At 40.1% G+C, this 24,611-nt stretch overlaps 1 protein-coding gene across 3 annotated transcripts in view; it reads right to left on the bottom strand.

The window, feature by feature from the left end:
* Positions 1–965: 965 nt before the first annotated feature.
* Positions 966–24,611, bottom strand: part of VSTM4 (V-set and transmembrane domain containing 4) — a 107,828-nt gene continuing 84,182 nt past the window's right edge. For 2 of the 3 annotated variants that reach the window (XM_043985508.1, XM_043985506.1), the window contains 2 exons: positions 14,975–15,022; positions 966–2,786 (listed from right to left, as the gene is read on the bottom strand). In XM_043985508.1, coding sequence (XP_043841443.1) covers positions 2,661–2,786; positions 14,975–15,022 — 174 coding nt within the window. In that variant the 3' untranslated portion in view covers positions 966–2,660. The remainder of the gene's footprint in view (positions 2,787–14,974; positions 15,023–24,611) is intronic. The other variant, XM_043985509.1, reaches the window with a different exon arrangement.

Genomic DNA, 24,611 nt, shown 5'->3' on the forward strand with positions numbered 1-24,611 from the left:
GTTCTTTTGTAATTGAAACATTTCCAAAAATAGTGTCTGCTGTGTTATATCAAAATCATCTCTTTACACCTGAGTCATTAAAATGCATATGAACTAATTTCAATTAACTTCAGGTGGCTTTTCTCCCAGTGGCTTAGCCTTCCTTTGATTCTTCTCTTCTGCAATTCTGAGCTGAAACCCTATGGTTTCTGACCGCTTCTGTCAAGCTCACAATCACCTCATTCACCTCTGCACCATCCCCACACTTGGCTGATAAGCATTTGCTTTTTTTTTTCTGATAGGGTAGACATGCCAGGCACTGGCTTCACTTGCCTCTTTGAGGAGGAAATGGTGATTCTGAAGATCAACACACAGTATGGGACCATTTTTATTAGACACCTTCCATTGCCTGAGTGTGGAGAAGGGAGGTGAACATCAGAGTATTTTCTGTTTGGCTAGAACTTGATTTGACTCTCAGAATGAATGCATCCAAAGAGAACTCAGAGTTATCTAGCCAAACCAGTGTATAATATAAAACCCCACTATAGCACAATTCACAAGTAGTCATCTAGCTTCTGATATAAGGAGGAGGAACCCACCAGTTCTTGAGGCAATCCATGTTTGGACAGCTTCAATGGTCAGAAAGTTGTTTCTCTTTTTTGTTTTGTTTCTGGTATAAAACCGAAATTGTCTGCATCTTCCACCCACAGCTCCTGGTTTTGCTCTACTTGGCCAAACAACACAAATCAAATGCTGCCTACATATGACAGCCCTTCAAATGATTGAAGATAGCTCTCATGCCACCCCTAAGTCATCTGTTTCCTAAGCCAACATTTTCGCTTCCTTCAAATTTCATGGTTTCCATTTTCATTTTATACTCAAAGGGGTTGGTGGGGTGGATAGGTCAAGGAATAGGGGCATATTCCTTTGCCAGGCTACTTGCCTAGTGAGGGAAAGAGTCAGAAACAGAGCCCAGAGGAGACCATTTAAAATATATTATTTACATTATATACATGTTCCATGACGTAGCCCCCACCCCCAAACTTGCACGATGTTCTTTGAACAATCCCTCACCACAAACAAAAGCTTCAGAAAAAGATCACATTAGGAATTCAGTTTATGCAAAGGGATCCTTTTCCTGTGTAAATCTTGCATCTGATTGGCAAGTCACAGGTCCATGTTCTTCGTTCTGTGCAAAGAGGGACCTCTGTGTCAGGTCCAGATATCCCTTTAGCACTCGATGAAATATTCTCTAAGACAGCTAGGCTGGGGGTGGGGGTCCAACATCTTGTCCTTTTGATTAGGGGAGATGGTCAGAGGAACTTTACATAATACAGTATTTCAGTTTATATCACCAATCAATGTTGACTGTGCTCCACAGCTACAAAGGGAAAAGTGCCCCAAAGTGTCAGAGAAAATGGCAGTGATGACTTATGTTGGGGGTTATAGCTAATAAATAATCACTGTATACTCACATGGACTTTCTCAGCCAACATTATCTCACTTGGCCTTACAATATCATGGATTGTGATTAGGGTAGGGAGTATCCAAAACTATGATTCCATCAGTGTAGGGATCTCCAGGTCTGAAAATTATCTCCACCAATGCATATCAGTGACTCCCCTGTAACTTACAGTCTTTGAGAGTTACCTGGGGGCATTCAGAAGTTAAAGTGATTCACCCAAGATCACAAAGCTAGCTAGTACACATCTGATGAAGACTTGAATTCAGATCTTCCTGACTCCAAAACCTGCTTTCTATCTGCTATAACATGCCACTTCATCTCCATTCTGTGTACAGAAAAATGGAAGCACCAAGAAAAGCCAAAGTTCACAGTCAGTTTGGGAATGAAACCTACCCCAGCCCAGGGGTTTATCCACTAGAGTCCTTGTGGTCTTGTAATTAATTAGTAAGCAGTCAAAACAAAAAGATGCTTACAAAACAGATTTTTAACTTCTAGGTGTTCTATCCATGTGATTCTGGTCCTTTGAAAACCAATTATGACATAGCTACCATCATACACTTTGCTCTATAATAGCATTTCCTCTAGCTATATGTTATAGGTTTGATAACATCAGTACAGGAAGAGTAAAAAATACATTCTCTAGGTTTAAAACAAAGTCCTGTGAAAGAGGAAGAATTCAGGGGGTCTGGCTCAGCAGAAGTATCTTCTCTGTTGCTCCCAGAGTTTGAGAAGTAAGTCACATAAGGTGTGGAAGCCCAGAAAAGGGAAAGAAAGGAAAAAAAAGGAAGGAAGGAAGGAAGGAAGGAAGGAAGGAAGGAAGGAAGGAAGGAAGGAAGGAAGGAAGGAAGGAAGGAAAAAAGAAAGAAGGAAGGAAGGAAAGAAGAAGGAAGGAAGGAAGGAAGGAAGGAAGGAAGGAAGGAAGGAAGGAAGGAAGGAAGGAAGGAAGGAAGGAAGAAGAAAATTGACAAATCTGCCATGCATTCCCAGAGGAGCCTGAGGACTGGGGCTCCTGTCGCTTTGTCAGGAACAAATTCTGTGCCTCCTTTAAGGAATGGAGAAGCTCCTGGGGAAAAGGCCCTACCACAACACAGAAGTGTAAAAGCAAAAAATAAAAAAAATAAGGACTTTGTTTCTGAGGTTTCATAAATAATGGGCCTGATGAGTATTAAATAGGACATTGAGAAAAGCCCTGGAAGGCCGATGCTGGGAGGCAGGTTTACAGTTTGTTCTCCTCAAAGAGGATCTGGGCATAGACGGTGCTGGTGGGGAGGCCCTTGGATGCCTGGTGGGGTTTAATCAGCTCCAGTTCAGCATATGTTAAGCTTTCCTCCGTGATTTTTGGCTGCAAGACAAAAACAACAACAGAGTTACAGATGACTGCTTTCTTTAGGAAAGTGCACCATCACCCGAAGAGATCTCCCTTACCTGGAAAAGTGGGGACATGGGGGCAAGGGCTGAGGGAGGGGGAGTTGTATGTTTAGAGGTCCTTAATATCTAATAGCATTGACAAACAAGCGAAGCTAGTTTATGAACCAAGACGTCAGAAGTCACAATTCCAGATGAATTGATGGGAGTAAATGATCTGGCATCTAACCAGCTGACTACCCAACATCTGGACACATAATGTGAAAGCATGCTGATCCTTGGAAGCACTTGGATTGGTCACAAGTCAAACTGATCAATTAAAGCTTCTTAACCCTTAAAATACTTGTCACAGACAAAGGTTTGTTTTGTTGTTGTTTCCCTCCCCCCCACTTCATTCCATATATGAGGTGGGGAGGATGTAAACATTTATGTAGTGCCTACTACATGCCAAGTACTGTACTAAGTGCTCTACAAATATCATTTTATTGGATCCTGAATGATGGGCCATTTTGGTTTTGTCTTAGGAATTATGGAATCTTAGAGTTGGAAAAGACCTTAGAGAGGTCATATAGTCCAACTTCTCCCCCAGTTCAGAATGATGGTGGTGGTGGTGGTGGTGATAATGAAAGCTAGCACTTAATAACACTTTAAAATAGGCAAAACACGTTACATTTCATTTACTTTTGTTGGATTCCCTTCCCAATAACATAATGAATCACATTTACATATTGTTTTATAGTTTACAAAGCATTTTCCTCAGAAAATCCCGAGAGGGAGATAGAGCAAGTGCTATCCCTGTTTTATACATAAGACGAATAAGGCTTAGAGGGTTTAGGAGACTTGGCTCAGAAACCACACAACTAGCAGGCAGGTAGCAGAGTTGGGGGATCTGATCCCAGGTTTGGGGGCTGGAGACCTAGTTCTTTTCACTTATCCACTCTGTATTTCCAGTGATATCCCTGATAAGTGGCTAACCAACCTGTGCTTGAATACTTCTACTAGCAGAGAGCTCATTGCCTCACAAAGTAACCCATTCCATTACAGGGCAGTTCTAGGAGCTAGAAGAGTTTGGGGGTTTTGGTGTTTGTTTGTTTGTTTTGGTACTGAGCCAAGAGCTGCCTCCCTGTAAATGCCACTCACTGATTCCATCTTCTTGATCCAGGCAAAGCAAGTCATGAGGACAGAATTCTCTGCTGGCTTTTCTGGGTGACCCCTTAGAAGTCACATGACCTTTAAAGTTTCCCATGAGTACCAAGAAGGCAACAACACTAAGGAAATACTAAACTTCCTCCTCTGGATCTCCTTGTTCAGGGCCACTTGGTGAGCCATTCACCCAAAATGGCCTCCGCACTTGATCCTTATGCCTCACTAGATTATGCAATAGAGCTGCCTCTGAATGACTTTTGGCTATTTCCATAGGAAAAATTCACCCTCGGGGGATAACAATTTGCCATCCTTGAGGATACCCAGAAGACTTGTCCCCAAGAGGGATTCCAAAGCTAAATCTTTAAAGCAAGGCAGGAAATATATGGTATCCCATTCCAGTCCATCTTCCACCCAGCTGTCAAAGTGATTTTCCTCAAGGGCACGTGTGGTCATGTCACCCCCTCTCATTAAACTCCAGTGGTTCCCTATTACCAGTAGGGGAAAAAAAAAAACCTCTGGTATTTAAAGGTCTTCCCAAGCTGACCCCTACTCTCCTCCACAATGCTAAGATCTAGCCACACTGACCTATTTACAGTTCCTCACATAGGGCATCTACCAATTACAGCCTTTTCACTTTCTCCTCCCATGCCAGGAATACTTTCCCTCCCTGTGAATACCTCCTGCCTCTCTTGAATTCCTTTAAGACTCAGTTTAAATCTCACTTTCTACAGGAGGCTTTTCATAGTCTTTCCCACTGCTACTGCCTTCCCTCTTACATTATACTCAACATATACTTCATTTGATGATGAATGATGAAGTTATTTGGCTTGGGTTTGGGAATTATAGAATCTTAGAGTTGGGAAAAGACCTTAGAGGTCATCTAGACCAATCTAGATAATTGTGTCTGGGCTGGCCAGGTGGCACAGTGCATAGAGCCCTGGGTTTGGACTCAGGAAGTCTCATCTTCATGAGTTCAAATTAGCCACAAACACTTTTTAGCTATGTGACCCTGGGCAAGTCACTTAACTCTGTTTGCCTCCATTTCCTCATCTGTAAAATGAGCTGGAGTTGGAAATGACAAACCACTCCAGTATCTCTGTTAAGAAAAACCCAAAATGGGGCTCACGGAGAGTCAGACATAACTGAAATGACAACAGCAACAGATGTATAGATACATGTGTATGTGAATATACACATACATATATACATGCACATATAATATTATGTATCTTGTATATACATAGATATGTGTATCCCATTGTAACAATTAGAATAACGCCACCTGCTGGAGACTTACTGTAGAAGAGTTCCGCCCATGAAGTGAAGGTCTTTGAGGGCAAGACCAGGAGTCTTTTCTTTGGCGTCAGGAAGTGACGCGGGCGAGTGGGAGGAGGAAGGAAGAGACTGGCGCTCAGTCTCGCTCTTTCCTGAGGACGCTGGCGGAGAAGGGAGCTAAAAATGTGCTCTCCCTTTAATAGATAGAAATCTAGGCCTTTCTCTTTCTCTTTACCAAATTCTTATTCTCCTTAATAAATGCTTAAAAGTCTAACTCTTGCTAAAGCTTATAATTTATTGGCGACCACTCATTAGATATTTTAGACAGTTTAGCTAGAATTTTAGCCCTTAACACCATTAAAATGTAGGCTTCTCAAGTGCTATGCTTTTACCTCTTTTTGTATCCCTACTGCTTATTACCATGCCTGGCATAGTAATTGTTTAACAAATGTTTGTTGGCTGATTATCTGAGTTACAGGTTTGAGCCTGTTTGTTTCACAAAACAAAAATAGTCTAATCACTTTATAGTCACATATGGAGGTATGCTCACTTCCTAAATTAGGTTTTAGGTACAGCACTACAGAGAAAGGACCTATGGTTCTTGGAGTCAGAGGATGTGGGATCAGATACTGGTGCTGCCACATGCCTGTGTAAGCTTGCACAAGTTTCTTGAGCCTCAATCTCTTCAACTGTAAAATGGGTGTGTGTGGGAGGGGGTTGGGGTGAGTCTGGATGAAATGAACTCAAAAGACCATCTCTTCCATCTCCAATGATCCCAAAGGCCAGTTTCAAGGTTCTCAAATCCATTCAACATTTACAAAACATCAAGAATGGGCCAGTCACTGCACTAGTGACTTGGAGTGTGAAGATACAAAATGCCACAGTCTCTGCTCTCATTGAGATTAAATTTTACAAAGGAGGGAGAGGCATATTCATTCATACAGATAAGCTTAGTGTACAGCAAAGTAAGATAGGGCAAAGGCTAGATCCAGACAAAGGGTTCCAGGTAAATTGGAGGATGGAAAGAATGTTGCAGTCAAGGAGTGAAGGGAAGATGAGAAAGGCTTCACAAAGTAAAGTAGCATCTGAAAGGAACCCCAGAGGAACAGAGGAGGATTTGGGAGAACTTCTTAGCAATTGTCATTGTTGTTCAGTCATGTCCAACTCTTCATGACCCCATTTGGGGTTTCCTTGGAAAAGATACTAGACTGGTTTCCCTTTTCCATCTCCGGCTCATTCTACAGATAAGGAAACCGAGAAGTCACACAGCTAGTGTCTGAGGCCAAATTTTAACTCAGATCTTCCGGATCCCAGGCCTAGCACTCTATCTACTGTACCACCTAGCTGCCTCTTAGCAATTAGGGTCATTAAAAAGTGGAATGAGCTGTTCCCTAAAAAGCCAGTGGGTTCCCCTCCTTTGGAAGTCTTCAAGTGGAATCTAGGATATGTTCTTATCAAGTATATTAAAATGGAAATTCCTTTGAGTGAGAATGGTTCTAGCTAGCTTCCAAGTTCCCTTCCAACTTTCAAATTCAGGGACTCTGTGAAAGGGAGATAAGAAGAAAGATTGCTTCCCAGGAATGAAGTGGGGGTGGGAATGGTCTACATGAATGCACTGGCTGATTTAGCTTCTTGTTTTCACTCGTTTCTAAGATGCTGTCATTTTCTGGCTTGTGTTCATCTAGCTTGGTGTTCTTGCTAAAACTTAGAATACCTCAAGGGGCCCTTATACCCTCAATAAGCTATATATGTTTTCATTGAATTATAGGACATCAGGAATCCATTCAGTGAAGTTTGGTGTTTTTTTTTTTAAAGCACTAAAATAAAAACCCCTCAAGGGCTAAAAGCTTTCATCTTTGTGCTTGCAGTAGGAATACAGAGCAAACTCTATATTTGAATGCCAGCTGGGTAACTGAGTGAAACCCTGCTACATAGCAATTGAGGGCTTAGGGACCAACACCAAGATTTCCCCCATCCAACCAGCCAGCCTACAGTTGTAAAGTTCCAAAACTTCACAGGATAGGACCATTATTCTTTCTTTCTTTTCCCTGTTCTGCTTGTCTTTTGTTACTAAAACCATTTTCCATTTCTCACTCACCAACTGAAACCTGTTTACTGCCTGCTTTTTGGGTTAATTACATCTGATATTATAATGATTCCATTTAGAAATACCATGTGTCCTAAAATAAGCACCTAACACCCAACTCATGTAAATTTTAGAGCCAAGATTTATGAAATCATATTGTCCAGGTGTTTTATTCTATTACATGGAAATTGCATTGTTTTGTAGTGGAGATTATCTGTTTATTCTTACGTTATTCCATTATGTTTGGATATGAAAAATAACACTAGATTTCTCAATACAGGTCACTGGGCTAGCTGGGCTGATGTGTTGTTTTCATACATTTTTATGATGTTCCTATAGTAAACATAATTTAATAAAGCCAAAGCACACTAAATAAATAATTGCATCTGGAAAAGCAATAAAAACAAATAAAATTAGTACTTTCATAAGTGGGAAAGGTACTTCAATTACCGCTACCAGCAACAACATACCATAAAGTGCGTAGAATAATTTCCCTTATGCATATTTCTAGTGTGTAATAATTTGATTGAAAATATGAGGAAGCTCACAGGAGGTTCACAGTTGTGAAGTGCATACAGTTTCCAGTGAAAGATGTGTAATAACAATCCCTGGAATCTTGGAAGCAACAATCATTTTTCTGATCAGCACCCGTGGCTATGGTTATCAACCATGTGTTTAATTACATTTTCCTAGCATGGTTAACTGAAAATAAATTCCTAATGGCCAATGAAAGACAATAGAGTTACTTCACTGCCTTTCACCCACTTTCCTCTTTTTCATTATTATTTTGTCAGTGAAAGGTTTGGACTAATTAGGGTGTCATTTATAGAGGACCTCTGTCAAACAAGTGAGTCTGAACTGTATACAGAACTGTCAATTAAAGCATGAGTTAGGAAAGTAATCAGTCAATTAGGAAGGTGATCTAAATGCAAAGGTCAATGTCCAACCTTCACCTACCACCATGCTAGGCATCACAGTCTAGTGTAGTAGTATCAAAAGGGTCTTTCAAGTCACATATTGACTTAGAAAAACACAAATTAACTTTATTTATGTCACAGACCTGAGTTAAAATGCAGCCTGAGACACTAGCTGTGTGACCCTGGGCATGTCACTTAGGCCTGTTTGCTTCAGTTTCCTCATCTGTAGATTGAGCTGGAGAAGGAAATGGTGAGACACTCCAGGACCTTTGTCAAGAAAACCCCAAATGGGGTCACCACAAGTCAGATCTTACTGAAATGACTTAACAACAATTTTAAAAAATTATTTTGTTAAACATTTCCCAATTACATTTTTTAAAATTTTAGTTACACAATTGGGGTTAAGTGACTTGCTCAGGGTCACACAGCTAGTAAGTGTTAAGTGTCTGAGGCCGGATTTGAACTCAGGTCCTCCTGACTCCAGGGCCGGTGCTCTATCCACTGCGCCACCTAGCTGCCACCCAATTAAATTTTAATCTGGTTCCAAAAGGACTGGAGAGTTTTGATGACCTTGAGCCAAGAGTTTGGTAGATCTGCTCTAATAGATACTACTGAAGGCCAGACTAGGCTGGATTTTATGATGACACAATATTTTCATCTATCTAGCAATGTAAGTAATAGATGGATAGATGGCAAATTGGAGCTTACGTGAGTTCTGACCTTACCCATCTATGACATTCAGAACAATAGGTTCACCTTTCAGTGGATGACTTAAGAGCTAGTTTCAGTCATGTCTGACTCTTCGTGACCCCATTTGGGGTTTTCTTGCTGAAGATACTGGAGCAGTTTGTCATTTTCTTCTCTAGCTCATTTGACAGATGAGGAAACTGAAGCAAACAGGGTTAAGACTTGCTCAGAGTCACACAGCTAGTAAGTCTCTAAGGTTGTATTTGATGGAAGTTGAGTCTGGTCTGGCACTCTATCAGCTGTACCACCTATCTGCTGAGCTAGTGAATAAGACATTTATAAACATAGACTACAAAATTACCCAACTCAAACTGACTACTAGTCACTGATCCTTTGACACTGATGGACAGAAAGTCAAAATGATGTACATGCCAAATAGCTCCTTATAGCAAAATGCTATGTGGTTTTCTTTGCACCACCTCACAGGGCAATTTAGAAATGGGAAAGATGTGTTCTCAAATTGAAAGCCATATTCTCCTATTGATGCCCCAGAAATGGCATATTGACATGAATGTCTTAAAAAGCCCTATCATCAAGGGTCACTTGTACTGACATAACCCTATTTTTTGCATAAATTCATGAATGTTAGTGTTTTCCTTTCCCTTTGCCTTTAGTGAAAAGAAAGTAGAATGTTTTTAATCAGTTTCATTCCCTATTCCTTATATAAAGTTACAGTCATCTCACGGCAATCCTGCTTAGCTTGCTTACATACAATCTAATTCTCATAACAAATCACATTTTGTCTTCATAAACTCATAGATTAAGACTTGAAAGGGATATCAGAGGTCACCCAGTCCAATTATTTCATTTGACAGATGAGGAAAGCTTGATGAAGTAGGAAATATCTCTTGGTCTGAGGGCTTAGAGTCAGGAAAATTTGAGTTTAAATTTTGCCTTAGATACTTATGAGCTGTGTGACCTAGGTTAAGGGCCTCAGTTTCCTTTTCTGTTAAACCTGATGGTCTCTAAGATCCTTTCTAGCTCTCAAATCTATGAACCCATAAAACTGATACCCAGAGATTGCCCAATGTCACACAAGTAGTGTCAGAGCTGGGATTCAAACCTAGGCCTTCTGATTACAAATCCAGTGTTCCTTCCATGGCTCCACATTTTCTTCCAATTGTTAATGCATGCTTGACAAGGAGGTATAATCAGGTCTTCAGATGGAGAAACAGAAAATGAAAAGTTAATGACTTGTCTATAGAGCAAGTAAGAATCTATGGTGGACTCAGAAACAGAGTTCTCCTAACTGCTGAGTTCAATCCAATTTTGATGGACATAGGGACAACCCTATAATCCACTAAAGAGGCACCTGGCTGGTGGTTGATTGGAAGGACACCAAAAGACCACACAATAGGCTGACAGGAAGGCTCCTATTCAAATGTAAATATGTCATTTCACTAATAAGCCCATCCCTACTCTAAGCCTAAAGACAAAGTTTCTACAATGAGAGATGTTAAATCCTCTCCTTCAGACACTTGTGAGAGACAGAAGACAGATAGACAGACAGACGGAAACAAAGAGACATGAAGACAAACAGCTAATCAGAGGGAGAAAGAATGAGAAAGAGACAAAAAAGAGACAGAAAGGCAGAAAGAGGCAAAGAAAGAGAGTGTCAGAGAGAGATAGAGAGGGAGATGACAAGAGAAAAGGAGGGAGGGAAGGAAGAAGAAAGAGAGAGTAAGGCAGGGAGACACAGACAGAGACAGAGAAGAGAGAAAGAATGAGTGATAAACAGAGAAGGAAGAGAGGAGGAGAGAGGGAAGGAGAAAGAGATACAGAAGAGAGAGACAGAATGACAGAAAGAAAACAAAGAGAAACAGAAAGATGGAAAGACAGAGGCATAGAGACAGGAGAGAGAGGGGGAGAGAAGAAGGGATGGGGATGAAGAGAGAGAAAGAGAGAGGGAGGGAGAAAGAGAGAGAGAGAGAGAGAGAGAGAGAGAGAGAGAGAGAGAGAGAGAGAGAGATAAGTTTTTCTTAAAGAATCATATAAATTGTGCACGTTGAATTAGGCTTCAAGAGTGAAAGCAAAACACAATTGCTAGCCCATGCAAGTCCTAAAATGTCAAGAGTTCAGTTGGGTAATACCATTATGACAGTGGCGATCAATGAATAGGACATAGGAATGTTGATGTAACATCACCCTCATATTTGAAAATGGGATTCCAATTCTACAGAGTTGCACTATCAGGGATCTATGTACCCAGGAGAGGATTGCATATTATCTGAAGTAGACTTCCCTTCCCCTCCCCTCCTCCCCCACCAGATAAGTGCTCATTTTTTATTCAACAGAAAAGCACCTGGTAAAAACTACCCCTCCTATAACAGCCACTACCCACAAAACCTGCTGCCAAATAACTCCAAGTTAGGCAGTCCCTTTCTTGATAGATGGACCTTGATAGACTTTCCTAAAAAACTCTCTCAGACACCACTGAGAAATCTCTCTCATGGTCATTTATCAGTCCAATAAGAATCAATAAGTCTGGTGTATTGATATACCTTGATTTAAAGTTCCAGGTGGCTCACCTTCCTTGCCAGTCTCTATTTGGCTGAAAGAAGGAACATTTGTCTTTTATACGAGGAGGTTTTAGCCTCAGGGAAAGGAAAGAGGATGGTGATAATGGTAATATTAACTAACATTTCAAGGTTTGCAAAGTGCTTTGTAATTACTCCCCCCACTCCTTAGGGGTAGGAGACATCCCTATTTATCTTAGGCAATCCTGGATGCAGACTTGGGGCTACAGGCCCATGGATGAAGGGAAAACTATTCCCTCGAAAAGGATGGGGAGACACTTTCCTAAGTGGCTTTAAGTCACAAAAGAAGTTTCTGGAATGTATAACCAGTGAACTAGCTGAAATACAATTTCCTGCCATTGATAAACAAGCATGGCACCTACAGTATTTAGTTTGTTGGTGTTTGCTGCTACTGAGCATTCAGGGGAGTATGGCATGCAGATATCTGAGTATATATGGCTGATTGTAAATAATTCTGCTCTGTGTGATTCATGAATCTTGTGCTATATAAATTATGTAAACAGGACACATGTACCATATGAACTTGGTGTCATCTGAAGGACTGAAAACTTTTTGACTCAGGGGAGAATATAATGAGGTATTATTTCTTTCCCCATCCTACTTGTGTGTCACAGGTGCTTGCTCCAGGAGCAACCTCTTTCTCTGTCCCTTCCCTCTTTTATTTTTTTCCAAGGTTTACTTAAAGCTGCTAGTTTCCATGCCATAGCCCAGTAGTTATGGAGGAAGATAGGGAATGAGGACAAAGGAAGAAAGGGAATAAAAAAAAATCTGAATTTTAAGACTCAGTAGGAAATGCAGAATGAGAAAGCACCCCATTTGGAAGTGGGGAGAAATTCACCTTAATTTGTTTGGGAGTGGAAACAGAAGGAGAAGTAGCAGGTATTTGCTAATTTGGTAAAATTCCTTTGTTTAAAGGATAGGTTTTGGTGCCATTCCCTAGGGAGAAGGAGTAATTGCTGAGAATGATGAAAGTAAATAGCCCAGGCCCATAGCCATCCTAATCATGGGGGTTAAAGAACACTAATTAACTAGACTAGCTGCTCAAAACTGACCCCACAGTTTGGGAAAATGAACATTTGCATTTGTGGCAAGAGAGAGAAACAGCCATGAGCAATGAAGATAGACCTATCAAAATTAGTAAACAGAGGAGAGAACCATGGCAATGAGCCCCTAACCTTGAAGTCTGCTATAATCTCACCAGGGGCGATACCATGAGTTATCAAGATTATAAAAGTCTTTTTGGGGAGAAGGGGAAAACTACCAGAAAAAGGAAGCAGATTCTTTTGCCTCTAGAGATAAGCTCAAGTGTGAGTCCTTTATGTGTTCACTGCTATGTAAATACTAGTTGTTCTAGTGTTGTTGTTTTTTTGTTGTTGTTGTTTTGTTTTGTTTTATTTGTCTGATTGTTTGTAAGGGAAGCTAATGAACATGGTCAGGGTTGGAGGGCCATATATTGATATACACAGGGGCCACCCTCTTTCCCAGCTAGAGTGCTTTGAGACCTCTCCCACTGATTCTTAATATTTGGAGGTGCTCCTCTACTTCCCCTCCCACCTCGATGGACTGTTTGGATGGGTCAGGCAAACTGGCTATTTTGAGAAAGCACTAGAAAACCATGAGCCCATGAAACCTGCTTTGCCTGGATTGGCCCCAGGCCCCAGGCCTCAGGATGCCTATATGCTAAGGTTGGACTGACCCAGATCTGTTTTCTCCCACATCAGCCGTGTTGACCCAGTGACATAGGTAGAGTTAAGTTCCTCAGTTCCCCGATGGTCATTCCTGATTCCTTATTAGGCAATTCAGAGAGGACCTACATTTCAGTGGTCCAGTATATCCCATGGCATTGATTCATTTAGTGACAAGGTAGGTTCCTATTAGTGCCAACTTGACTCTGACTAAAAACTCTATATAAGTTTCAGAACCAAGTGGCTTGCAGGCCTCCACCTGCCTGTGGAAATGGATACACCTCTGCTGTTTCTTGTTGGCATCTGTTTTCCTCCCATAATTGCCATCCCTATGTGGCAGTGTTGCCCTTTGGGAATGACTCCATCCCCTTTGCCTTTGCAAAGGTGTTGGCTCTGTCCCTAAAGCCCTCGTCACATGACACTATGAAATCAGAGCTAGAGGTAAGATAGTGGGGAAAGGAAGAGAAGAAAGGAGATGAGCATTTATTAAACATCTACTATGTGTGGGGTGCTTGCTCCGCTAAGCACTTTTTATAAACATCGCATCTTATCTTCATGGCAACCCTGGGAGGTAGGAATTATTATTATTACTCCCATTTTATAGTAGAGAAAACCGAGGCAGAGCATAATTAAGTGACTTGCCCAGGGTCACCCAGCTATTAAGTGTTTAACACCAGTTTTGAACTCAGGTCTTCCTGACTGCAGGTTGTGATGAAATAATGGGATTTAGCAGATACTCAAAGACCCAGCTGGAGATTAATCTAGACTGACTGAATCAAGTGAGAGTGATTGACTGCTGATTAGCCTCCTTCAAGTTAACTGGATTGTAATCACACCTGGCTATCCCTTAAGAAGGTATTGTTCTCAGAAGCTAGACTGTGAACTCAACTTGAGAACACCTTCAAAACCAATGGATTTGGATGAGCCAACCAATCAGCTTGAAGCAGTGTGTAAGGACCACCTATAAAAAGCTTCCACAATCAGCTTGCTGGGGAGTTACTGATTAAAGCAGGCTCCTGGAGAAGGACTTGAGGAAGAACCCAACCACTTGTATGCTTTAATAAATGTTTAATGCCCAAAGACTGGTGCTGAAGCTTGTAATTTAAGGCAATCACACACAATATAGATTTTAAATATCACAAGGTCCAGCACTGTATCCACGGCACCACCAGCTGATAGTGAAAATACGAGTCCATGAGCAGGTTAGTAAAGGCCATCCCTAGTTGAAATTAAACACAGTAGTAGAACATTTTATAGTTCTGCATAATTTAGCTTGAAAGGAACCTATGAAGTATGCCAAACTGTAACCTGTTAAAACTATACACAGTAACTCAATTCAACAAATGTTTGCTAAGCAGCTACTTATACACAAGAGAGAAAGACTTAAAGTATTAACTTTTGAGGGGGAACTTAGCCATTGAAAGCTTTACAAGTCATCAGCTAAATGGATGTTTTTGAATTTCATCAACATGTGTATAGGATACCCAAAATTCAATTATATATAATGTCATTAAGCAAAGTACTGATACTTGAAACCCATCATAGTCCCATTGTGATAAGTCCTATGATCTAATACCATAATTCATTTTCTGTATCCAGTGAATCCGTGACTGATATGCTAGATTTAATTCCCAGCTGCCCCACAGAAGCACTTTTACTGGAAGCATCATTCAAGGGGATGTTTATGTTTAGGAAAATAGAGATTGTTGCCCAATTACCTAATTCTACGTAAGATCTGTGCTAAGTAGTCTAATATGGACTGAAATACTTACCTGCATATGGTGTATCTCTAGGGAATCTTGTTTGTACAGGGAAGTTGCCTGTAAAGTTAAATCTAAGTCTAAATAAAGTTGAAATAGCTCTATTGGATATTGTGATCAAGTTATCTCAAATCTCTACCATCTTCCAGATTCCTGTTAATAAAACAAGTTAGTTCTGGGAGTTTGCTTCAGACCTAGATTCTTAAACTCTCTCTGTTTTCCAAGCCTGCAGAATAAGGAGGTATATAATATGTCTATATTCAATACTGGTCAGATCATGCTTAGAGTATTGTATTCATTTAAAGGTATTACAGCATAGGAAGGACATTGATAAACTGGAAAGCTTCCAAAAGAGGGCAAGCAAGATGGAGATGGTTTCATATTCATTCATATTAGATTAATGGAATGAATTGGAGGGTTTTTGATAAGGAGAAGAGAATATTCAAGGGGGATATGTAGCAGTGTTCAAGTATCAGGAAAGTTTTCGTGTGGAAGAGTGGTGAATTTCTCCTTGGCCCCGGAGGAGCAGAAAGAGTAATAAATAATCAATTAACATGTACTTTTTGGGGTGGGGTGGGGAAATGAAGGTTAAGTTACTTGCCCAGGGTCACACGGTTAGTAAATGTCAAGTGTCTGAGGCTGGATTTGAACTTAGGTCCTCCTGAATCCAGGGCCAGTGCTATATCCTCCGTACCACCTGGCTGCCCAACATATACTTATTAACTACCTACTATATGCCAAGCATGGCACTAGGTGCTGAGAATACAAAGACAAAGGTAAAAATAGTTTCTGACTTTAGCGATGAATGGAAGTCTCAAAGCAGCAAATTTAGGCTTGATGAAAGGCTGGGGGGAAAAACCATGTGTATAATTAAAGTATAATGGACCACCTCAGGAGGTAATGAGTTCCTCCTCACTGGAGTTCAAGCAAAGGCTAAATGATCACTTGAACATATTGTGGATGGGATTTTGTTTCAGGAAAATTTGGTACAAGATGGCCACAGATTGTCTTTCCAATTCTGAAATTCTATAGTTCTACCCTGCTAGTGAATCATTTCAAGCTAAGTAAACAAGCATTTACTAAGCACCTGCTATGTGCCAAATGTGGCAGTACAAGAAAAGGCAAAAAACAGTCCCTATCCTCAAAGAGGATCTTTCCCATTAGACCATGAACTCCTTGAGAGAAAGGACTGTCTTTTGTCACTTAGTTCAGTGCCTGGAACATAGTAGGCACTTAATAAATATTGATTGATCAAAAGAACTTAGAATCTAATGAAAAGAGACAATGTGAAATCACTATGTACAGACAAGCTATATATAGAATAAATTAGAGACAATCTCAGTGGGAAGAAGCTAGCATTAAAAGGACCTGGGAAAGTAGAGAGGGGCATGCCAACCATGGAGGACAGCCAGTGAAAATAACCAGAGTCAGGAGATGGAATATTCTCCTTGTGTGAGTGACAGCAAGTAGGACAGTGTTATTGCCCCAAAAAGTTCCCAAAGGGGAATATTGCATAAAGAGACTAGGAACAGTTGAAGGGGCCAGGCAGTGAAGTGCTTTGAATGCCAAAGAGAGGATTTTATCTTAGAGGAAATAGGAAGCCTCTAGAATTTGGTGAAAAGAGGTGGCATGGAGGGCAGCTAGGTGGCATGTATCGTGCTCCTGGACAAATCACTTAAGCTCTCCAGGACTCAGTTTCCTCATTTGTAAAATAAAGGAATTGTGCTAGATAGTCTTTTAAGTCTCTTCTAGCTTGAAAATATATAAGGTTCTGTGATCCTTTAAGGGAGTAATTGTTCACTTGTTTATGAGGTGTGGGCCTGCTTCTGGGGAAAACAGTTGTTTGGTTGTCTGCCTGGACAGTTCACTTAACTGAGGCATGTCTGCTAAGAGTTCTAAGAGAAGCAGTACCTCTGACCTAGAGTTATGAGACAGCAGTTGCTCATTTTGAACGTGACATACAGTTGGATGTTGGAGCAGATAGAGAACCATACTATGTATATATGTTATATATATTGTTTGTGTTGATGTATATATGAAGACTTAAAGAGATGGTGAGTTTTAAATTGTTGTTGTTTGTCTTTTGTCCTCGAAGATGACCATGACATCAGAGTGATGCCTGATGTCTTCTGGTGACTTGTAGTGAATTGGATTTATTTGAGGGAGGGCTGTGCAAGGTCACCAACTTCACTCTCTCCTCCAGAGCCATCCGGGTCCAGTGGAAAGATATACATCAGGGTGATTGAAGATGGCCCTGGATGTTTAAGGCAATTGGGGTTAGGTGACTTGCTCAGGAATACACAGCTAGTAAGTGTCTGAGGTCCTCCCAACTTCAGGCCCAGTGCTCTATCCACTGTACCACCTAGCTGCCCCAAAATTTAAATTAATAACTAGCAAAATACAAATGCAAGAACTTTCCTATGTTTGTAGGACACATGTAATTTATCTGATCCCAGACAGAAGATGAGCATTTTATTATAATTAACCATAAACTAAGGTGAGGTAATTATCAGAGAAGACACAGAGACTGAAGCCAGAAACATAAAAGAAAAGTGAAAAGACAGATTTCAGAACTATGTGATTCTCTCTGTATGTTCTGTCACCTGCTGTTGCTGTTTGCTTGGAGGGAGTCCAGGAAAATGGGAGAAGCAGCTGGGAGGCAGAGAATCAGAGCTTTATCTAAAACTCAGTGAGACTGTGAGTGAGAAGCAGAGTGGGAATCAAGAACTCATCAGGAGTAGGATCAATTTAACTTGGAAGCCATGTTCAAGGAACCTTTATGGATGGTTCCTGAGATGGGAAGCCAACCCTGGGGCTTACATTTCTAGAAGAGTGGGTTACCCCAAGAGCATCAGTTTTCCTCACTCATGTACCTTTTTGGCAGATCACTGCTAGTGGATGTCCACTCTTCCAAAGAGACACCGAATGCATAGATGGGAGAACATGACCTAAGTTGAAGTGTGAATCATGATGTATTTATTATTCCTGCATTTGCTTCATGTTAGAACCTTGGTGATGGGACAGCTTCTTTATTGCTTCACTGTCAAGTCAATGACAACATTGGAGATCTATGTGTTGAACCACTCTGTCTTCTAGGCTGACCCCATCACTGGAATGCTGGAAGCCAAGCTGCTTTTTTATGTTATCTGTGCCCCCTCCCTCAGTCTCACAGCCAATCTCAACTCCATTCTGTGGAGCATCATTTCATTTCATCCAGGGCCTTGGAGCTCTCTAGTTCCTTCCTCCCCAAAGGCACTGACTACATTCTGGAGGGCTACACTGAAGGAGAATACTGCAGCTAAATGCTAAGGACTCTGTGTCGTAAAGGTGTTTTTATACTCTGCATGACTATGTTGTTATACGACAGGAGCAGGAATTTTACATCTTTGTGGGGAAAAAACCTTTTTTCTTATAAAACATTTTGTTTTATTCATCCTAGAAGGTTCAGAAGCAAAAAAGAGTCCCTTTAAAAATCCATCATATTTCTAATGAGATGTTTCAGATTCTCTTCTGTTTTTTCTAGACATCTGAGGGAAGAAAAGACGGCGGGGTATAAAACTACAGAAAAGTGCAGAACTATGATACTTAATCTATTACACATAATCACATATACATATGTCTGCACATATGTGCACATGTACAGACATATGTATGTGAATCTACACATATACATTTGAGCACATACATGTGTACGAATATACACGTGTGTGAAGTTTTCACAGAGAACTCCCAAACCACTGAAATTGCTTATCAATCTGGGCCTATCCCTCTCTACATTATATCTACATCTATGCTATATTCACAAATAAACATACATGCAAGTCGAGTCAACAAGTGTGTATAACAGTCCAATCATAATATGTCAGGCACCCTGCTAAGCACTGGGGCACTATACTAAATGTCGTCTATCTACCTGTATTATATCTATATCTATCTATATCATATTTAAATCTATATTCAGGGATGTGCTGAAAAATGTTTAACAACCAGCTCTCACAAAATGGCTACATAACACACTTTGAAGTATAATTTGCATTTAAGTATAATGAACATTCTCCATTGCTTTCTTAAGTCTGGACAACCAACAAAACAATAAATCAAGCCCTAATTTTTAGCATTTTCTAATTTCCCAAGGTGTGGGTGTTCATCTTGAAAATTTAACAATCATTTCTCATGAGCCTGTAGGAACTGGCTCTATCACACCACTGTGACATATCTATATCTAGCCATACCTATGTGTATATATATATATATGTATGTATATATATATATATGTGTGTGTGTGTGTATGTATACACACACACACATATATGTATATACACACATACACAGAGAATAACATAGGGAATTCATTATGAGAAAACTCTTTCCAATAATTCAGGGGAGCATGTGCCATGCCACTTTTGGTCTTGATGAGTTTTTTGAGGCACTGAGTGATAACACAACTGCCCAGAGTCACACAGTCAGCCTATGTCAGAGTAGGGTTTAAACAGAGATGGCTTCCTGATTGGTGCTTTCTTCACCTCCCCTGGATACCTTGCAGGTTTTTTGTTTGTTTGTTTGTTTGTTTTGTTTTGTTTTTTAGTTTAGTTTAGTTTTGTTTTTGATGCCTCTCAGTTTTAATCTCACCTCTCAATGGTTCCAGCCTGGTAATTGCCAAATTGTGGAAACTGTCAATCCCTATCTGTCACCACTGGATTCAACTTACCAATCATTTATTAATCCTTTCTCAGGTACAAAGCACCTGGACAAAGGAAGAAGTAAGAAAGGATAAATGAAATGAAGTTTCCTAACCACAAGCAGCTGTTAGTCTCATAAGAAAGGGCATGTTCAGTAAGCTCTATGATATGATATGAGGCAGAACATTACTGTTGTCTGTCCTTCCTTCTTGAAGAGGACCAGTGAAATCAGGAGGGTGATGTCTTGACTGTTAGGTGAATTGGATTTGAGTGAGGCAGAGCTGTACAGAGTCATCAGCCTCACTCTCTCCTCCAGAGTCATTGGAATCCAGTGACAAGACATAGGTCAGGATGACTGGCGATGGCCCCCAGAACATTATTGCCTGGGTACCTGAGAGACACTCACAGATGTGTGTATTACAGAAGTCAAAGGAAGACTAGGACACTTCCAGCTATGTGGCTTTATAAGAAGAGATTAGGGGCAGCTAGGTGGTGCAGTGGATAAAGCACAGGCCTTGGATTCAGGAGGACCTGAGTTCGAATCTGGCCTCAGACACTTGACACTTACTAGCTGTGTGACCCTGGGCAAGTCACTTAACCCTCATTGCCCCACAAAAACAAAACAAAACAAAACAAAAAATAAGAAGAGATTAATTAACCTGCTCCCAAGCCATAAGCCTCAGATACCCAAGCCTATATCTCTGAAGAGAATTTGATGATCATATCATATGACTAAATAATCATTCTAGAATCTTTCAACATAAAAGTCAAAGATAACTGCAAACCAGCAGTTTCTATTTACTTGTCAAAAACCAGTAGGTGATGACTTCAAGACTAAGATAGATATTTCTTCAAATTTTGGATCTAGCAGAGAAAAGAACCGTTTGGTTTCCAGTATTTGCTTTAAAGTAACAAAATGTGTTCAGTGTTCTGTTTTTTTCCCCAAATTATGTTTTATTTCTAGTACATTCTATTTGAGATAGAAAATGTCTTTTAATAATAACTCTCATATACTCCATGCTCAAAAGTGAAGTTTTTTTAATTAAATAGGTTTTTAAAAAATCAAATGTGAGCACAAATGATATTGTTCCATGAGATTACAAAAATAAGATATAGAGAAAAGAATTTAAAAAAAATGATTTCCCAGCAGTGCATTGAACACAGCAGCTAAACTCTCAATAAGAGAAAATAAGTTAGCAAAATTCTACCCACTGGAAATGGGAAACTGGAAGAAGAGCTTTTACACCAAGCATCAATGGCAAATATATAGCAGAAAGGGACCCTTGGCAGAAAAACACCCTGACTCCTGGTGTTGGGAAAAGATCACCAGGGTTCATTCAAGCCCCATTTCTATGACTTACCAATTGTGTTACTTTGGACAAATTCATTTAAATTCTCTTATCCGCAGTTAGTGGAGCAGTGGATAGAATGTTGGGCCTGGAGTCAGGAAGACCTACCTTCCTGACTTCGAATTTGGCCTCCGACACTTACTGTGTGACCCTGGGCACCCTGCTTGCTTCAGTTTCCCTATCTGTAAAATGAGGAACCTGAGGCTCTGGGAGTTTAAGTGACCTGGCCACAGTCATATAGTGGAGGTGTCAGAGCTTGGTATCCTGACTTCAAGGTCAGTGAACTTTCCACAAAGAGCTATCCTGGAAACTAGATACAGAATTATCTTGCCTTGACCTTTCCTGGGGCAACTAGGTGTCACAGTGGATAGAGTGGCAGTCTGGAGTAAGGAAAACTCATCTTCCTGGGTTCAAATCTGGCCTCAGAGCAAATTTCTTTACCCTGTTTGCCTCTGTTCCTCATCTGTAAAATGAGCTGGAGAAAGAAATGGCAAACCACTCCAGGACCTTTGCCAAGAAAACCCCAGATAGGGTCAAAGAAATTTGGACACAACTAAACAGTGAATTCTGTTATCCTTTTCCCCTTTGATGGGGATAATTACATTGTGCTGACTATCTCAGGGAGTTGGTTTTATCAAAATGATACCAGGTAGCAAAGGAATTACCAAGCCTGGTTTAAAAGAACAGATGATGGGAAAATGTATTTTTTTATCCATAGAAAATCAAGTCAACAAATATTGATTTAGGACTAGGATCAGTGCCCTAGACTTCCTCCGACCTCCATAATCAACACATTTGTGAGCGCCTACTAGGTACCAGGCACTAGAGGTGGGGGAATACTGTGGCAGAAGGGCCCATGTAATCCCACACGTAATTGCTATGCCCCTCAGTTTTGCTAAGCTTTTTTCTTTGTTATAAAGGGTGGGTGTATGGACATAAGGATGGAAGTAGGAAAGAATATACTGTGGGAAAAACATGGTATATAAGAAAAGAACATCATTGCTTTGATACTTCAAAAAAAATCAAAAGCTAGCACTATAACTAGAAAATGATATTATAGAAGTAAATAAGTTACTTTGTGAATATGAGCTATTATCATCTCAACCTATGGCCACTGTTGGAAGCTAATGATTGTTTATCTAACTGTATGCTGTTATTTAGAATCATTTAATCATAAGCCAAGTTTCCCCCGCCCCCCACCAAAGTATGTGTGGAAAAGTATAGGAATGTCACAGGGTGGGGGGGGGGAGTTGCTAGGGGAGAGAAGATCAATTTCAGTATTCACCTACCCAATAAAATTCCCAAGTTAAGCTTCTTTTTCATAATTTAAATTTTTATTATTTGAATACTTCCATAAAGCTCTCTCTAAATCTTCCTGGAGGATACAGATTGAACTTGCCTCTGTTAAAGTTTATGTTTAATCAGTAATCAGTGAATAATATAATAAATCCTTTAAAATATAATATAAAATACAATAAATCCTTAAAAATATAATGTCTTTCACATTTCCACTTGGATGTCCCAAAGGCATCACAAACTCAACACAGCCATAATGTTATTTATTCTATTCCCTTTCTCCCTCCAAAACTCTCATCTCCTATCCAAATTGCCCTATTTCTGTTGAGAGCGATAATCCCCCAAAACTTGACCTTACTAAAAAATCTCTCCATTACAGCTCTGGACTCATAATCCTTCTCCAAGCATTTCTCCACACAGTGGCCAGATTGAAATCCCTAAAACAGATCTTATCATATCATTCCCCTAATAAGAAATCTTTTAATATTACCTCTAACAACAACAATAATAACAACTAGTATTTATATAGCACTTTAAGGCATGCAAAACACTTTATATATATACACACACACATACATACATACATACATACATACATACATACATACATACATATACTCTTGCCCCACTTTGTGAATTCCTTCCCTTCCATAGGAGTCCTATGTGTTCATACTTACTCCCTTTTAAAGTAACTTCCCATTATTTTGTGCAACATTATATGCGTAATTCCATTAGAATGTAAGCTTCATGAGGGTAGGATTATTTCTTACTTTTTACCCCCAGAACATAGCACAGTGTCCTGTATGTACGATGCACTCTATAATTGTTGTGTAGACATAGTCTTTAATGAGATAAAAATACTATTTTAACCTTCAGTGGCTTTTTTTTAAAGCAGGGCAATGAGGGTTAAGTGACTTAGTAAGTGTCAAGTATCTGAGGTCAGATTTGAACTCAGGTCCTCCTGAATCCAGGGTCAGTGCTTTATCCACTGTGCCATTCAGTGGCTTTTTGATGGAAGAAACTCCCTCTACTGATGAAGATTAGCACCATTCTGCATTTTATGGACTATAAGAGAAGTGCCTTGGGTGTTGTCATTTTTCAATCATGTCTGACTCTTCATGACCCCATTTTGGGTTTTCTTGGGAAAAATACTGGAGTGGCTTGCCATTTCCTTCTTTAGTTCATTTTATAGATGAGGAAACTGAGACAAGCAGGGTTAAGTGATTTGCCCAGGGTCACATAGTAAGTGTCTGAGGCCAACTTTGAACTCAGGAAAGTGAATCTTCCTGACTTCAGGGCCAGCACTTTATGCACTGTGCCACCTGACTGCTCATGTGCCTCAGGTACTGGGGAAATTAAATAACTTGACCCAAGATTGCATAGCCTGTATATGTCATTAAAGAGACTTGGGGTAGCACATGACTCTGAGGCCAGTGTTTTGTCCAAGATACAACACTGCTTTTCCTTTATCAGATTTTTTAAACTGCCTAGTGGTAATGACTTCATAAATTCTATCAGATCTTTAGTACCTGGCCTAAGATGCTTACTGTGCAGTAAAGTTCCATCTCTTCCTTTCCCTTATTTTGTGACTCTTGCATCCAGTGAACCTTCCTTGAATTCCTATCCCTTCCAAACACTTCAGCATCTATTCTTTCCCTCTCTGTCTCCCCCCTTCCCATGCCCCAATCTATAGACATACATAACTCCCAGTGACAATAATGCGAAATGCATGCGTGCCAAGGGGAACATAGAATTTTTATCTCTGCTAAAATGGTATCAATCCGATACAAGGAAGTTGTCGGGGTTTTGGGTTTTTTGTTTTGTTTTGTTTTATTTTTTTATTTTTTGCTTTTTTTTTCCTCCTAAGGCTTTTACTCAGGGCGATGGATTGTGTGTGTGCATAATGGTGGGGTGTTTTTTTTCTTTTTAATTTTAAATCGAGATTATGTACATATTTTATGCAGGTTAATATATCCTTTTCATGTAAAATTTAACTGAAGCCAATTCTAACACATTAAACGACAACAAGAGAAATTCTCCAGCTTATTATAAACATCCTTCAAAAAACCTGAAATGCATGTCCTCTGGAAATAATTTTGCCAGTATTTAGGTTATTATTAAAATCCTCTCAGAATACTAACACTGGTGTCTAATGTGCCTTAGAGCCTCCATTTCTCCCCCCACTTAGGATAGTGAAACTCTTTTCTGGCCCTGGTGGTATGTTCTCTATGGCTAGAACATAGTGATTGAGGAGAAAAGATTTTTTCCCATAACCCAAGCAAGCTCTAAACTTGATGAGACAGCTCCATGTTATTCTCACTTTCC

The sequence above is a fragment of the Dromiciops gliroides genome, chromosome 2 (assembly GCF_019393635.1).
Source record: "Dromiciops gliroides isolate mDroGli1 chromosome 2, mDroGli1.pri, whole genome shotgun sequence".
NCBI lineage: Eukaryota > Metazoa > Chordata > Mammalia > Microbiotheria > Microbiotheriidae > Dromiciops > Dromiciops gliroides.